The 15,832-nt window shown below is 42.4% G+C and overlaps 1 protein-coding gene across 1 annotated transcript in view; it reads right to left on the reverse strand.

The window, feature by feature from the left end:
• LOC116073015 (aromatase) overlaps window positions 1-15,832 on the reverse strand; it is a 48,632-nt gene that overhangs the window by 32,159 nt on the left and 641 nt on the right. Inside the window, exon 2 of the mRNA XM_031344660.1 lies at window positions 67-227. Within this exon, the coding sequence (XP_031200520.1) occupies window positions 67-227 (161 nt within the window). The remainder of the gene's footprint in view (window positions 1-66; window positions 228-15,832) is intronic.

Below are 15,832 nucleotides of genomic sequence, written 5' to 3' on the forward strand. Positions count from 1 at the left end.
CACGCCATGGACCAAAGAGCCCCATGAAATGCTTTCTGTAGGTATAGAATTAAAGCAGCGGCTTACCTGGTATTGAAGACGAGCTCTCACAATTCCAAATCAGGAAAAGGAGGCCCATGATCAGGAGGAGTGGCATGACACTGACAGTCACAGTTTCCGGGTCCATGATGGTGACATTATAGTGCATGGGATTCAGCATTTCCAAAAACATCTTGGCACAATCTGGCCTCAGAAGGAAAAATGTAAAATTCTATAGGAAGAAAGCAGTGGTGAAGTCAGAGCGTAACCCAGCGGTTTGGCCGTGGCTCCTGTCACTTGGAAGGGTGCTGGACTTAAGAGATGGGCATTTTGCTTTATAGTGATTGGACACTTAGACAAGACAAATTTGTGGTTACAAGTCAAAACAAGGGCGACCTTGGGAGGCTCAGGTTCTGTTCAACACTTGGTCTGATAGAACCTTATCATCTTGCCCTTGAGTTAGTAGAGTGACGTGCTCAATTGAGAGTCAACTCTCTGAAGTTCATTCCAGAGGAACAATCACAATGCTGTGATTTCATCAGCAGCATTTGCTGAGGCAATCCTCCTTATTTAAAGCAAACTCAATTAACAAAACAAATCAAGAGCAGGTAAAGGTTCCTGCCCCCATGTCTAACAACCCGAGTTCATCCCACAGGACACCCATACACACTATAAATATATAATTATAAAAATTATATATTATAATTTTAAATTATAAAATAATTATATATATATTTGTTATACATATATAATCAATATGTATGTCGATTATAAAAATAAATCAACATACACAGTGCCCCAATTCCTACCCTTGATCAAAATTATTTTCCCAGACTGTACCCTTCTACAGAAAGAATGCATTTCTTGGACACCATCAAAGCATTCAGAGTTTTCATGAGGGCGTCTATGAAATTCAAGATATGTTACACATGGCAGTCTTTGTCTGGCAGCTTTAATGAGGGTCTAGAACCAGAACCATAGGCTAGTTAAACAGTGCTCATGGGGGTCAGCAGGAGAGGCAGTGGGGGCACAGAAAAGGAAGAATAAAGAGGGAGAAAGAAGGGGGCTGGAGAGATGGCTCAGGGGTTAGGAAAACAGCTATTCTTCCAGAGGTCCTGAGTTCAATTCTCAGGAACCACATGGTGGGTCACAACCATCTGTAAAGTGATCAGATGCCCTCTTCTGGTGTGTCTGAATATAGCTACAATGTACTCATATACTCAAAATAAATAAATCTTAAAAAAAAAAAAAAAGAGGGAGAAAGAAAAACAATGGGGTGGGCAGAGAAGAAGAACAGGAAGAATAGTGTGCCCTGCAGTGACTCAGGTGCCACTCCACCATCTGCTCCCAGTGATGGCTTGTGCCCCATGCAAGTCATTCTCTTTTAGGCCGAGCTGCTGGACCTGCTGGTTTCAACAACAGCATGTGGCTGCATGTATCTTCAGTCAGATTTTATCAACAACTCTTATGGGAAGAACTTTAGAAATGGCAGTAGTTAAAAAAAAACAACCAAGTTTGAAAAGCTTTTATCATTAACGTCAAAAGCATTTTCCAATGGTTGATGACCCACTCCAAGCTTATGTAGACAGAGCTAGAAGTTGAGAAGACTTGCCAAGATTGGCTGAGTCTGACCTCACACTGGAACTCTATGTCCACAAAAGTGATTTCAAATTGGATGTCAGAAGCTCTGTGAATCCCCTGATGTGCTGCAGAAATTTTTGTATGGTCTCACATACACTCTTTAAAAAATATTTTATTTTTATGTGTGTGTTTGCATGGGTGTATGCACATATTCATACAGGTGCTTGAGGAGGCCAAAAGAGGGAGCTAAAGTCACAGGCATGTGTGAGTTGCCTGCCATGGGAGCTGGGAAGCAACAGTGCACATTCTGTGAACAGCCTGTGCTCTTAGCCATAGAGTACGGTCTCTCCAGCCCCTACATGCACTTTTGAGAGGAGAAAAGCTGCTTTCACAGGGACCTATGTAACAATATTTCTCCCCTGACCTCTCTCTATGCAACCTTTGGTTTCTAGCAACCACAGAAATTTCACAATTGAATTCATTCAGTTTGTTCATCATTTGATAACTCATTGTATTACTCTACCATTTCAATAATAATTAAGTTCCAGACACTGAAAAAGTGTCTGTGCATATGATGAGCAGCTTCATTGTTACAGTTTTCCAGTTGATCTAAGTGGAAAAATAGAGTCAGCAGCTGTTTGTAGCTGTTCCCTTTGTTGATGAGTAGCTACTTTGAACAGGTTGAGGTTGTTTTCTCTTGCAGAGAATAAGATGCTCAGTAGAAAAAGGAAGCAGACCAACTATATAGCTTAGGGGGTAAAGGTGCTTGCAGCCTGTATTTGAGCCCTGGAACCCACAAGGTGGAAGGAGAGAACCAACTCTTACATTGTCCTCTGACCTCCACAATGGCACTGAAGCATTTGAACACACACACACACACACACACACACACACACACACACACACAAATTTAACAAATCAAAAAATGGGAGAGAAGAAAGAAAGCAATGTTAAAATACTTTGGATAACCTTTTTTTTAAAGGAAGGGTTCATGTTATATAATCCAAGCTAGTTTATAGTCATCTGCCAGTACTGGGGTTATGAGAATGTACCACTATACCCATCTTCAGAACTTTGCTTGGGCCAGGCAAGGCACCTTTAATCCCAGGGGGGATTAAATACACCTTTAAATACACCTTTAATCCCAGGAGGCAGAGGCAGGAAGATCTCTGTGAGTTCCAGGCAAACTTGGTCTACAAAGCAAGTTCCAGGACAGGCAGGAACACACAAAGAAATCCTGTCTCAAAAAAAAAAAAACCCACAAAAATCTTGTTTGGAGAGAAAGAGAGAGAGAGAGAGAGAGAGAGAGAGAGAGAGAGAGAGAACAAAGAGAAATCACTTTAAGATATAAACTGTTTTAAATTATTGTATATGAAAATATTTATTTTATTATTTGTTTCTCTATAGAAGTATAATTTGTGGTAAGAGTAATGTTTTGACAGAAAGTTTTTAAGGTCATAGAAAATAACAAATATTCTTTAGAGTTTCAAAATTGTTTTGCACAATTTCTGATTGCATGGCCATGTTTGCAGTAGTGAACTACCATTCAAAGTGGAGTCTGTATATGTCTATATTCAAATAGGGCTAAAAATCCCGGTTCCTCAAAGATATGTTGGACCCTCATGGCAGCACTACATAAAGAAAAACAGAATAAGAATTTTTATAACACTTCCAAGTGCTTTGCAGATATTAATCCATTTGTTCTTACATCAGCCCTGTGAGCTAAGTACGATTGTCCCCATTTTCCACAAGAAGTGGAACCATAGGAAAGTCAGATACTCTGTCCCAGGGTACCCAGCTTTTGTACAGGAGAGCTGGGACTGACACTCATGTGGCCTTCTCCAACACTCATGAGCCATGTTGTTGCTCCTTAGGGAGTCCTTGGGTCTCCACACTTGGAAGCGGTTCCATCTTTTACAGGGTAGGTTATTTAGAATGAGCCCTTTCTGAGGATTAAGCTTTCCTGACCTCTGGGTGCAAAGTTTCTCTGAGATTTCTCTCAAACTATACTTTGGGTTTCGTATTTGATAGGACACTCTAATGAGCAACAAAGGTTAGTTGAACAGCCACAGCTTTTGAATACAGAAATGTAGAAAAGCCCTAAAACTTCAAAGAGGTAGGTAGCTTCAAGCCCCCTGCCAGAAATAGCATGCCCTTACCCCAAAGCACATACATGTAGCTATTTCCTATGAGTCGAAATGGTCCTTCCTGGAGGCAGACAGGAAGCTCAAGATTTGGGATATTCAGGATGCTGTGTGGCTTGTGTGATCCATTTCCAGCATTGTAGAACTGAGAAACCAGTGTTAGTGTAAGGAAATTCTTTTCACTGGAAATGCTTGCCAGTTGATCCTGTCACAGCTGTGAGTCTTCCCCCATGCTGAGATGGGTCTTCAGTGAAGCACCTGCCTTTTTGTCACCTGTATTTCTATAACACTAGTAAACACATTGTCTCACTAAGCTAGACTTGGGAGGAATCAGATCTTTAGTCTGTTGTCAATGCTCTAGCACAAGTAAAATACATGATTGTTCACATCATGGAAAACACACATGCTCACACACAAATGCACAAACATGTGAGCCCATGCTCAAGTACTAGCACACACACACACACACACATCACACACCTGAACATTCCATGCACCCAGTCACACACACATGCACACACATACATTTGAACAACTTTCAAGTGCTCAGTGCCTTCAAGAGCAATATAACTACCTGAGTCTTCACTGTCCCTCTAACTTGTCGCCTTAGGTCTAATGCCTTCACTCAAAGCCCTGGCCAACATCAGGCTAACAAAACACCAAGCCTCTATGCAAAGTTCTCAGCTTGGTTCACGGCAAGACCTGAAGGGACAGAGTATGACTTTGGTGTCCTAACAACCTTGGGTTAGGGCACAGACCTAGTTCCCATATTGCCAGAAGGGATCCCTAGACACCCCAGTTAAAGCCTCTGCAGGGAATGGATGAAGATGTTATCAGACCACACCACTACTACATTCTGCCTTTCTGTCTGTCCACTAGGGCAACCAGCTGGTGATTCTGGGCCTCAGGGATGAGAACAAGTCTCCCTCTTTTTCATTCTCTCCATTCTCCCCAGGCTCCCTCGTTTCTGTCCCTCATTCCTGAAAACATAACCTAGTCATGTTGGTTCCCCCTAGCTGTAGCCCTTTTGTTGGGCTCTTCCCAGGGCAGAATGAGTCCTAAGGTTGCCACTAGAAGCAAGACACTTGTAACCTTGACTCCCTAGAGTTGAGGATCTTGAAAACATAAAAACATTTATCTGATGGTTTTTTGAGTGAGTGACAACTTATAGAGAGGGCAGAGAGTCTTTTGTCTGGAGAACATTCTGTTCTAAGAAGAAAGGGACTGAAGAGTGGAAGATATGGTAGAGGTGGATGGGAAAGCATGATGCTGAGAAGAAAAAAAAAACATTAGCTGTTACCTCCTGCTTTAGCCCAGCCATCCGACACATGACCAGCCTCCGCCAGAAAGCTACTATCCCACCTGGAGAGCTAAACAATGGCTCTCTGCAGACTGTCACCTCTTCTCAGAAGTAGCTGCCTCAGAGTCCACCCATAGAGATATGAGAAACCAAGCATTGCCTGAAGGCTTGCTAGTTCCTAGGACTTTGGTGCCCGACCAAAACTGCAGTGTTTACATTACAGCTTGGAACCCAGAGATTTTCAATGTTACTATAAAGGCCCTGCCCCACCCCCGAGTAAAGTTGAACCTTGAATTTGGCTTGAATATTTGAATATTTCTCTCGCAATTTGAACTTTCTTTCAGGTCCCTGTCCCTCCTCCTGGAAAAGAACCCAGTCTGTGAAACTGGAGGCAGTTTCAATTAGAGAGAAAAACACACACAGAGAGAGAGAGAGAGAGAGAGAGAGAGAGACAGACAGACAGACAGACAGACAGACAGACAGAGACAGAGAAACACAGAGACACAGAGACACAGAGACACAGAGAAGGCTAAGTACCTAGAGCTCCAAAAGAGGGAGGTATGTGGAGCACACTGGGCCTGGCACACTCATATAGATTGTGGTTGTGGTAAAGATGCTGGAATTTTTACTATGAGAAATGAGAAGCTAACTAAGTGTAAAATGAGAAGAAATGAAGGGTGTCACCAAAATTCGTTCCTTGGAAAATATAGAAACAACTATCACCTCATCAGAGGTCCTAAAGACAAACCGAGGCGTGATTCCACTGCAGCTCACTCTGGAAAGCCAATGAGTCCATTGGACTTTCTTACAGAGATATGGGTGAAAGGTTACAGGCCAGAGCACAGGTGGTCTAAAAGTTCCCACACTGGAGAGTCTGCACCACGCATGACTATTGACACATACATGAAACCCTGCCTCAGTCCTTCCCACTTTATATAGTCCAGCCCCTCCCTAACTTTATGTGCAATCAGAGCAGAATTGCATGCAACTGGTTAGGAGGAGCGGCTGGATACGAACATGCAGATCCCATGACCCTCCCACCCCTCCTTGTATGAGGACATGTCATCAACAGGCCCAGCCGTGATGATCTTTTGCAAGTGAGCACAGTTCAACTCATGAAGATGGTGGCAGTTTGACTTGAAGGACTGTCCTGTACATCAAAGGACAATAATGGAAGTCAATAAGATCACATCTGCAGAAATGTTCAAACACTCTGGCCGCAGAAGAAAGAGTATCACAGAGGTAGTGGGTGTTGAGGTTAAAAAAGAGATGCACTGGTTATCTTCCACAGTTCTGTAGACAGGAGGAGGGCTGGTCGGAGAGCTGTGGGTTCAAGGAGGCCAAAGCTGACCAGCAGATGGGTCAAGAGACATTTGGTAAATTTGCTGAAACAGGGTCAACAAGAGTGTTAGGAACCATCCCTAAGCTCCCAGACTGGAAATTTCTACATTAAGGGATTGTGGTGCCATTCTCTGAGACGGAAGCACTATGAGTTCCAGGAACTGTTCAGACAAGCAGATGCTAATGTCTAGGGGCTCAGAGGCAGCTCTGAGCAGAAGACAGCAGTAAAATATGTAGGTGGAAATTAACCCCTGGGCTGTGGAAAGCACCATTCAATGAAGCCATTCAAACTGAGAATGGTCTCAAGGGACACCAAGATTGAATGACAGAAAAGAGGAGAACATAAGGAAAAAAATGAGCTAACAGAAAATGCACGGCAGAAGGGGCCCAAAGAGAAGCTGGGGACCAGGGGACACCCATTTACCCAGCATCCTGGATGAGCAAGGAGATATGTCTGATACACAGCAGTTAGTATGTGTCCAAAAGGCATGAGTCAATGGGAATAACTTTTTAAATTCTATATTTTCCTCCCAGTTTTACAAAATGGTCCCCTGATATGACCTCTTGGCTAAAGCGATGGCAAATCTCTCTTCTGGGATGTCCCATCAAATGGTGTATGAACACTCTGGTACAATAGTCACAATAACCTTCTAGAATATACTCAGTGCTATACCTCCATCTTTCTTGGTTTTGTTTGTTTGTTTGTTTGTTTTGTTTTTGTTTTTTGTGTTTTGAGACCATGCATCCCTGTGTAATTTATGCTGGCCCTGAGAACATGCTCCTCTTACTTCGCTCTCCTGAGTGCTGGACAATGAAGCTTGTGTCAGAGTGAGCCATGAACACCAACCTTTCTGACTTGGAGGTTCCCTCTGTGCCCTCACTACACTTTTCACTCTTCCTACTTCCTGAAGTTCACTCTCAGGATTTCCACAATGCCAGCTTCTCCTCACTCTTTTTTCCCCACCCGCAACCCTTCTCTCTTCTTGACTTGCTGGCTTCTTTTGCTTTCCAACAAATGACCTGTGCCCACTGCTTCTCTTTGGACAAGTTTCCTAGTCTCTACTTCACCACACCACTGATGCCCGCCTTCATCCTCTTTTTAAGTTGTTTTTTTAATTATGTGTATGTGGCTATGACGTGAGTGCAGGTGCCCTTGGAGGCCAGGGGAGACACCATTAGAGTTCCCTGGAGCTGGAGTCACAGACACTTCTGCTCAACAAGGGAATTGGAAACCAAACTTACGTCCTCTGGAAAAACAACTGGTCTTCGCCCAAGACCCTGCCTCTTCTTGATCTCACTGTGTGGCACTTAATTTTGTAGGGCTCCTCTGTCTGTGCTAAGACCTGAAACAAGCTTTCCCTCCCTGTCTCCACACCTTCTGTGTTGACTTGCAACAAGTTTTCCTTTTGGTTCCCACTCCTCCTCAGGTCTGCGCTATGGCCTTTGTGGGAATTTCCTCCAGTCCCTCCTTGGCCCCATCCCATCCATTGTATGCGATGATTCTTCAGAACCCGCCTGCCTCTGATAACCACACCTCTCTGCCCACCTCCTGCTAATTGCCACGCCTCTCTCCAAGTTCCAGTTATGCTGGAAGTCCCACCTCCTGAAACTGAAGAAGTTGCTGATTGGGCCAGGTGGCTGACGAACTTGTGGGAGGGACTTTGCCTTATTTATTCTACTTGTTGGCTTGTAACAATGAAAATTGAATGAAAGATGGCTGATTAAACACATCTGTGTTTTGGCTAATTTTTACGAATCTTCCATGTGATTCAGGTAACACAAAATGGCTTTCCAGGTCCTTGACCCCATTCCAGAGAACGCATTCATATTTGTGACTGCTGGACAGCTACTGCTGCTATCTAAACAGAGGTCTCTTAAAATATATAGATAGGACGACAGGTTGCCGGGATAAGTTGAGGCCATGCTGGCTTGGCAGTGGTGTCTCAGGGCAAAGTTTAAAAAGAAAGGAATAAGAACATGGATGTAGCCACGTCTCACAGTAAGTGATTAGGCTGCGGGGTTATGGAAGGCTAACTAACTCCGGGGAAATGGAGACAGCCTTTTCCCCTAGTAGGCTCCGGGTTTGGAGGGCGAACAGGACCTCCCAGGAGGTGGTTTTTTTTTTTTTTTTTTTTTTTTTTTTTTTTTTTTTTTTTTTTTTGCGCAGGCTGGGGGCCTTGCCCAGTTCCACTCTCCCTGTGTTTCTTTCAGGGGAAACTCCTGGTTTTTAATTCTATGTTATGTAAGTTCGTTCATGTGTCCTGTCTTGTCTTAATGAATGAATACGATTGTCTTGCGTCTTTGTCTTTACACGTGGGCATAATGGCAGCGGAGGCCCCGCCCGCTCACAGCAGAGCACTCGGCTTTCCACCCTGACCAAGCTCCCGGGAGCCTGCTTTCCTTTGCTTGCTACCCCAAGATATCAGCTCCGCTGGGAATCGACAGAGGGACCCTGCTGTTACTTGGGCGTTTTGGGCTAACGGTGCTCTTGACCCTCTTGACCGAGGGGCTGTGCATCAGTGTTTGGGAGTTCCGTGAGGGGGTGTGGCCCCCGGGAGAGCAGGCCACGTCCGGTTTAAAAGGTCCACAGCCGCAGCATTTCAGAGGCACTGCTAAGAACCAATCCACGGAGTCACAGGAACTAAAACTTGCTCATACAGGGTTGGTGGTGTTGGGTTCCACACTGAGGCAACTATGCCGTTTTGTTTCGACCGCCATTCATGGATGCGCGCACACACAGCTGGCCGAGCTGGCAGCAGAGCCAAACCCACACAGTCGCCAGTGACAGAGGCTCTCTGGGACCGCCATGAGATCTCACATCGAGAAAGCTGTGTTTGCAGCGCAGTGCGGCTGGTGGTTCGCCTTGTTTTGTGCTCACGGCAGGCGGCAGATGAGCCCAGAGTCCTGCAACGACTCCGACTCCGTGCCAACTGATCCCGGCCAGCCACCTCACCTGCCCAGGCGGCACCATGGGGAGCGGGCCACGTCCGATTTACAGCCGTCCTGGCCTGGCGGCCTGGTCGATCACGATGTTGGTGGCTGGCACAGCAACTGCCCAGCACAGCAGCCAGGCACGGGCTGGAGCCGGTGGCAAAGGCGTGTGCGAGTCTAGTCCCGCCACAACCTCGCAGAGCGCCAGTATTACCTAAAGTTTTGCGACCACTTAGCGCCATCTAGTGGTCATAAAAGTAAATTACAAGCCAGTGATTCTCACAGGTCTTCTCACAGGGTAGCTGGGGCAGGCCACACCAGGCCGTTCAAAGTTAGAGATCAATAACAGAAGTCCAAAGGTGGCCAACACGTGTCTACGTATTACATCATTTGTAAACAGAACAGCTTGTTTCTTCTTAACTGGGAACCAAACAAGTTATAAGCAGTAACTTAACTCTAGTCCAAAAATAAGTCAGTCTCACCTTGGCACGTTTTTGTTTGCTTCCTGCTTTGAGACAGGGTCTCTGTACACAGCTCAACTGACATTAAACTCTTCTTCCTAAGTGCTGGGATTACAGGCATGCACATCTCTGGCCTGGCATTCATTTGTGTAGCCTAGGCTGGTCTCAAACCTGAGACAGTCCTGCCATGGCCTCCCAGGAATTGGGACTATAGGTAAGCACCCTGCCATATACCACTCACCTTGTCATTTCTAAATGACTAGATGTGCTTCTCTATGAGGCATTCTCACAATAACCCAGGGTGGCTAACTACAATTCTAAAACAGGGAGACACTTAAAGGTTTTGTAGAGTGAATATAATGTTTCTTAATATTGATTTTAAAGAGTATAAATTGTTTATAATTGGGCTTTACCCTCTAAAAGTTATAGTTATGGCTTAATATTACTTAAAAAATTTAGACAAAGGTAGTAAAAGTTAAAAAGTGGCTGTGGTCAGTATGGGCCATCCTTGTATACAAACTTAATTAGATAAGAGTGGTAGAAACAAGATTTTAATTTGGAAAGGAGATATAAGTGAAAATTTATTTGGTGTCAAACAGGTTCTTGATAAACTGTTTCAAAAAGGTTTGTGCCCTGAAAACTGTTCAGAGACACCCAAGTGGAGTTTCTTTTCGTTACTAGCAATGCTTTTACAGTACCAAGGTTATAAAATATATTTTAAGCTTGAAAAGGTCAGGAATAAACAACATTATTACAGGTCTATCCAGATATAGTTCAAAGTAATTTAAAACTTGAGACTCATGGAGAGTCAATGAGATCATGGAACTTATGGAAACATTGCAGTCTGACTTGCTAATTTCATGTAGAGTTATTAAATATTTAAGGTTGTTTTTCCCTCTACATCCTAGTAATTTTAAAGATGTTATTTCTAACATATCTGTTTTCATTAAATAATGTTGCCTTTGAAAATGGCTAAAAGTCTTAAATATAATTTCCTTGTCTCTGCTCAGTACAGGAGGCTAGGACTTTGAATTTCTCAGTGTAAGCTAACTATTAAAGCCTCAGATACATCAAAAAGAAAAAATATTTTGCTTATTTCAGGTTACTTTTAGCTAAGACCTCATCTTAGGCTCACCACTTAATCCTCTGATAAAAATTGACTGGTGAGACAAATAGCCTTATAATATCGAAAAGGGTTTATCACTTGTTGTCAATTGTGCTCAGTTACAATCATGTTTAGTTTTCTGCCCACAGCTGTTCTTTGGCAAAAGAGAGCATTAATATAAATGCAACTTCTCTATAACTTCTCTCATATTCTATGTGAAGTTTAATATCCTATTATGAAGCTGTTATATATTGATGAAAAATTGTATGATGAATTCATTTAGATATTTTAGAAAAAATGTTTAAAAACATTTTTCATCCGTTAAAACCTGAAGAGACATCTATTTATTCAAGGAGCAATTAAATTGGTTATTGCAAAATATTAGTTGATATTTGGCTTATTGCTTAATAAAGATTTTTAGACAGAAATTGATATTTCTCCAAAGTAAACAAATTGTTTTAATTCATTTATTTACATACCTTTATATTTCTTAATAGACTTATGTATACACCCCGTAGCAATATATTATCTCTTTTACCCTTTTAATGAAAAATTTTATATGTAAGTCACATGTTTTAATCTCATGATTTTCTCCCTATGTCAGCACAAATAATCAAATTGTATGCTGTATTTTCTATTTATTACTAGTGTTAAGATTAAGCCTTATCTTATATATTGATATATGGCTACATATATATATCTGAGCTCTCTATTACTTATGATATCTAGACATTTTTAAAATATAATTTTGATTTTAAATTAAGAGTAAAATATACACATGTGACTATTAATTCCTTCTCAGGCTTTCAAGTTACTATTGCCTTAACATAAATGAAATATTAATTGGTTATTGTCTATACTATATGTCTATATTTAAAGTTCCCAATCAGATTAAAACAGATTATGGAACTGACTATTATAGTCAAGCATTTAAGACATTCTGTCAACAATTTAATGTTACTCATGTTTCTGAAAATATGTATAATTCTCAGAGACAACATTTGCTCAATGTGCACTTCACAATTTGAGAATTTGATATTTAAATATTAAAAGGAGGGGGAATATGCATTGCACTGTACTCCAACGTTACCTCCAAAAGCATCTTGTTTTTCGCTTGTTTTTAAAAAAAGCATGTTTTGTTTTAATTATGTTAAATAATATTTCATTTTTTGCCACTTTTAAGGCATGCCTCGCTTTTTACTTGTTTTTAAAGAAATGTTGCCTTTTGCTTGTCTTGAAATATATATATGTATATGAAATATATTTATGTATATATATAATTTTGTAGTCTGATGCTAAAGGTCAGTCTGCTGTGGATCGCCATTGACATCCATGCATTTTCAGTTTTTATGCCATGATGGAATGGCATGTCACTCCACTTACTAACACATTTATTCTTAAACCTCACCTTTATCTGGGTAAGGGGCTCCATTTGTGTTGGTACACAATGGTGGCCTAATACATTAATTTGTCAAGTGGATACAGACACAAGGTCTTTTTATAAGCATGTTTTTATTGCCAAGAATTTTGGTTGAACATTTTTACTGGCCAGCAATGCTTGCTTGGCTAAAATGGACTCCACCTTTTTCTAAGAGTCAACAGCAGCTTCCCTCTATACCTAGAGGCTAAGTCTTGGGGCTAAATGTTGCTAATTTGCAATTAAAGTGCCTGCGACATTTTCAAGTTAACGTTACTTTTAAACTTTTGAGTTTTTAATCTCAAGCAAACTCATTCCCAGAGTACAAAGACAATCAAAATTCACTCACTCTCAGAGCCTTCTTTGTCTAAAAAGTAAGCTCATTCCTGGAGCCCTCTTTATCTAAGAAGCAAGCTCAGTCTCAGAGCGCCCAGACACTTTAGCTCAATATCAGAGCTTCTAACATGAAAGTTACTTATTGACAACTGAATCGAAGGGTTATTAAAGGCAAAGGTATTGAAAAGGTTCCTAGCTTGGGAGCTACTATTTCGCAACTCAATTAGGTGTCTACGCCCAGCTGCCCATCAGCACACCAACGTTGTTTTACGTGGACTTCAGGAAAAGTGGACTCCAGAGTGACTATGGCAGTTCCTGGACTTTGCAGGCGATAAAGGCATGTCTTGACATTATAGGCATGGATGAGGTGCATATGAAAATCTGTCTCTTTGGCTATGTCTCTGGTGGTATCAACCTAAGACAGAGGCATGTGCCAAGTGGCTGTGTTTTTTTCAAATACGCACATAATAAGCCCAGTTTGCAGTATCAAATGAGCTGCACGTGACCTTGATGACGGGTAAGATGCCGTTCAGTAGAATATTGTCCACAGATTATAACCTTCAAACACCATAGGAATTACCATGCAAGATTGTGCCGTTTGAGTATGCCTTTGACCTGCTGTTTTCTAATAAAAAGGGAGGAATTGTAACCCCACTGCCTGAGGGCTGATTCTTCAGATCCTGCCTGCCTCTGATAACCACACCTCTCTGCCCACCTCCTGCTAATTGCCACATCTCTCTCCAAGTTCCAGTTATGCTGGAAGTCCCACTTCTTGAAACTGAAGAAGAAGTTGCTGATTGGGCCAAGTGGCTGATGAACTTGTGGGAGGGGCTTTGCCTTATTTATTCTACCTGTTGGCTTGTAACAATGAGAATTGAATGAAAAGATGGCTGATTAAACACATCTGTGTTTTGGCTAATTTTTACGAATCTTCCACGTGGTTCTGGTAACACAAAATGGCTTTCCAGGTCCTTGACCCCATTCCAGAAAACCCATTCGTATTTGTGGTTGCTGGACAGCTACAATCCACCTCTCTCTATCTAAGGCACAGCCACTTAGATGCCTTACCAGGACTCCACAGTTATGTTAAATATAAATTTGTCAAGCCTCTCCAGACCAAAGCCTTCTTGTATTGGCTTCAGAATCTTGGTGCCACTCACCCTCCCTTCCCCATCTCTCTAACCAGTTATTCCTCCTATCATAGCCTCCCTATGGCTAGTCACAGCAAGTTATTTCCCAAAAATGTTCTGAACCTAAATAAAGGTGTTCTCCTTTATTGCTTTGTCCTTCTGGCCCATGTCTTACTTTTTAATCAGTATAGAAATGTTTAATGAAGAATTATGATGTGTCCAGAAAAGCAAATTTTTTGTGTTTCAAAACCAGATTTATCCATAAGTTCATAATGTTCATAGAACTTCCTCAATCCACAGAGTATCCTTGGGCTGGCATTGCTGCCCTTCTCAGGGTTCAGCAATGCTGAGGGTCTGGCTGGGATCACTGCCAGCATCCTGGGGACAGACCAATTCAGCATGAATCAGACATTTCCTATAGCTTCCCTCATGGGCCTATGTCCTTGAGGACACACCCTCCCTACCCAAGGGAATATGGAGCCCCTTTTCTGGTACCTTTAGTGGGTAAGACCTGAAGTCCTTAATTCTCTACTTGTACAACAGTCACCCTGGCCCTATCCAGCTTCTTTCCATACTCCTTGTCTTTCCTACCACTTCAACCTCCACCTGCTCTGGCTGGGAGAGATTGAACTTCTAGTGCCCCGGTGGTTGCTGGGACTCAACCATGCCCCAGGGGTTTATGGGACCCCAGCCATGGTGCAGGGGGTTGGTGGGACCTAGCAATGCTCCAGAGGTTGATGGGACCCAGCCATGCCTTCTCAAGGGAAAGAGGGGAGTAGTTTGTTTTTCTACTCTTACACTTGCCCATTTTCTGGTACTCAAGCCCAGACCTAAGGCCCAGAGGATCAAAGATCCCTCTGTGAGAAAATACAGTGGGCTAGCCATGAATTAACTTACAAGAGCCGCTCACTGTACCTTCTGCTCAATTCTTGATGACAAGGTACTCAAAGCAGTCAGCTGAATGTAATTCATATTTTCCTTCTAGATTCTCTAGTATTCTATTTGTTTTTCAAAGCTCCCATGAGCTAGAGAAAGGACCCAAGGAGCTGAAGGGTTTGCAGCCCCTAAGGACAAACAACAATATGAACTAACCAGTACCCCCCAGAGCTCCCAGGGACTAAACCATCAACCAAAGAGTACACATGGAGGGACTCATGGCTCCAACCACATATGTAGCAGAGGATGGCCTAGTTGGTCATCAGTGGGAGGAGAGGCCCTTGGTCCTGTGAAGGCTCTATGTCCCAGTGTAGGGGAATGCCAGGGCCAGGAAGCAGGAAAGGGTGAGTTGATGAGCAGGGGAAGTGGGTAGGGAATAAGAATTTTTTTTCGGAGGGGAAACCAGGAAAGGGGATAACATTTGAAATGTAAATAAAGAAAATATCTAAAAAAAAAAAAAAAAAAAAAAAAAAAAAAAAAAAAAAAAGAAAGAAAGAAAGAAAGAAAAAAGAAAAAAAGAAAAAAAAATCTGAGAATTCCTGGGAGGACAGTCAATCTTCTCTGGATGGCTCCAAGTTTCAGAGCCTTCAGGGGCTGAGCAGGTGACATGCATGTTGAGGGAGATGTAGCCACACACCATGGAGTAGCACAAGCTTCATCTAAAACTACCAGGTACAATACCAAACAACATATCTATGAGTGCCGTGCCCACTCCAGTCTACTTGCAGCCTTCCCTCAGGTTCAGTAGCTGGGTTAAATGTCATAACCTTTAAAGAACCACATTATGGGGTCTAATCATTGGTGTTGTTCAGTCATGCTTGGCAACCAGAAGGTAAGCTGACATTCCTAAGATCAGCTCTGTGAAATTCACTTTATCTGTAGAGAAGATGTCGAGAATAATAAAAATCGTTTATTTCTACTTAGCCTTCATATTTAGATGTTTTACTTAAAAACTGCTCAAATCTCTTTAAAGTAAACTAGAGTACTAACTGATTAAAATTTGTAGCTTTCCTTCCGTTTCCTCGTCTGCTTAAATTTAAGTTCCTACAAAGACAGGAATGTGTGTCTCTCTCCTTTGCAAGTATATTTCACTTCCAGAACCATACCCGGGCCTCTCTCTCTCTCTCTCTCT

The sequence above is a fragment of the Mastomys coucha genome, unplaced genomic scaffold (genome assembly GCF_008632895.1).
Source record: "Mastomys coucha isolate ucsf_1 unplaced genomic scaffold, UCSF_Mcou_1 pScaffold23, whole genome shotgun sequence".
NCBI classification, from domain to species: Eukaryota; Metazoa; Chordata; class Mammalia; order Rodentia; family Muridae; genus Mastomys; species Mastomys coucha.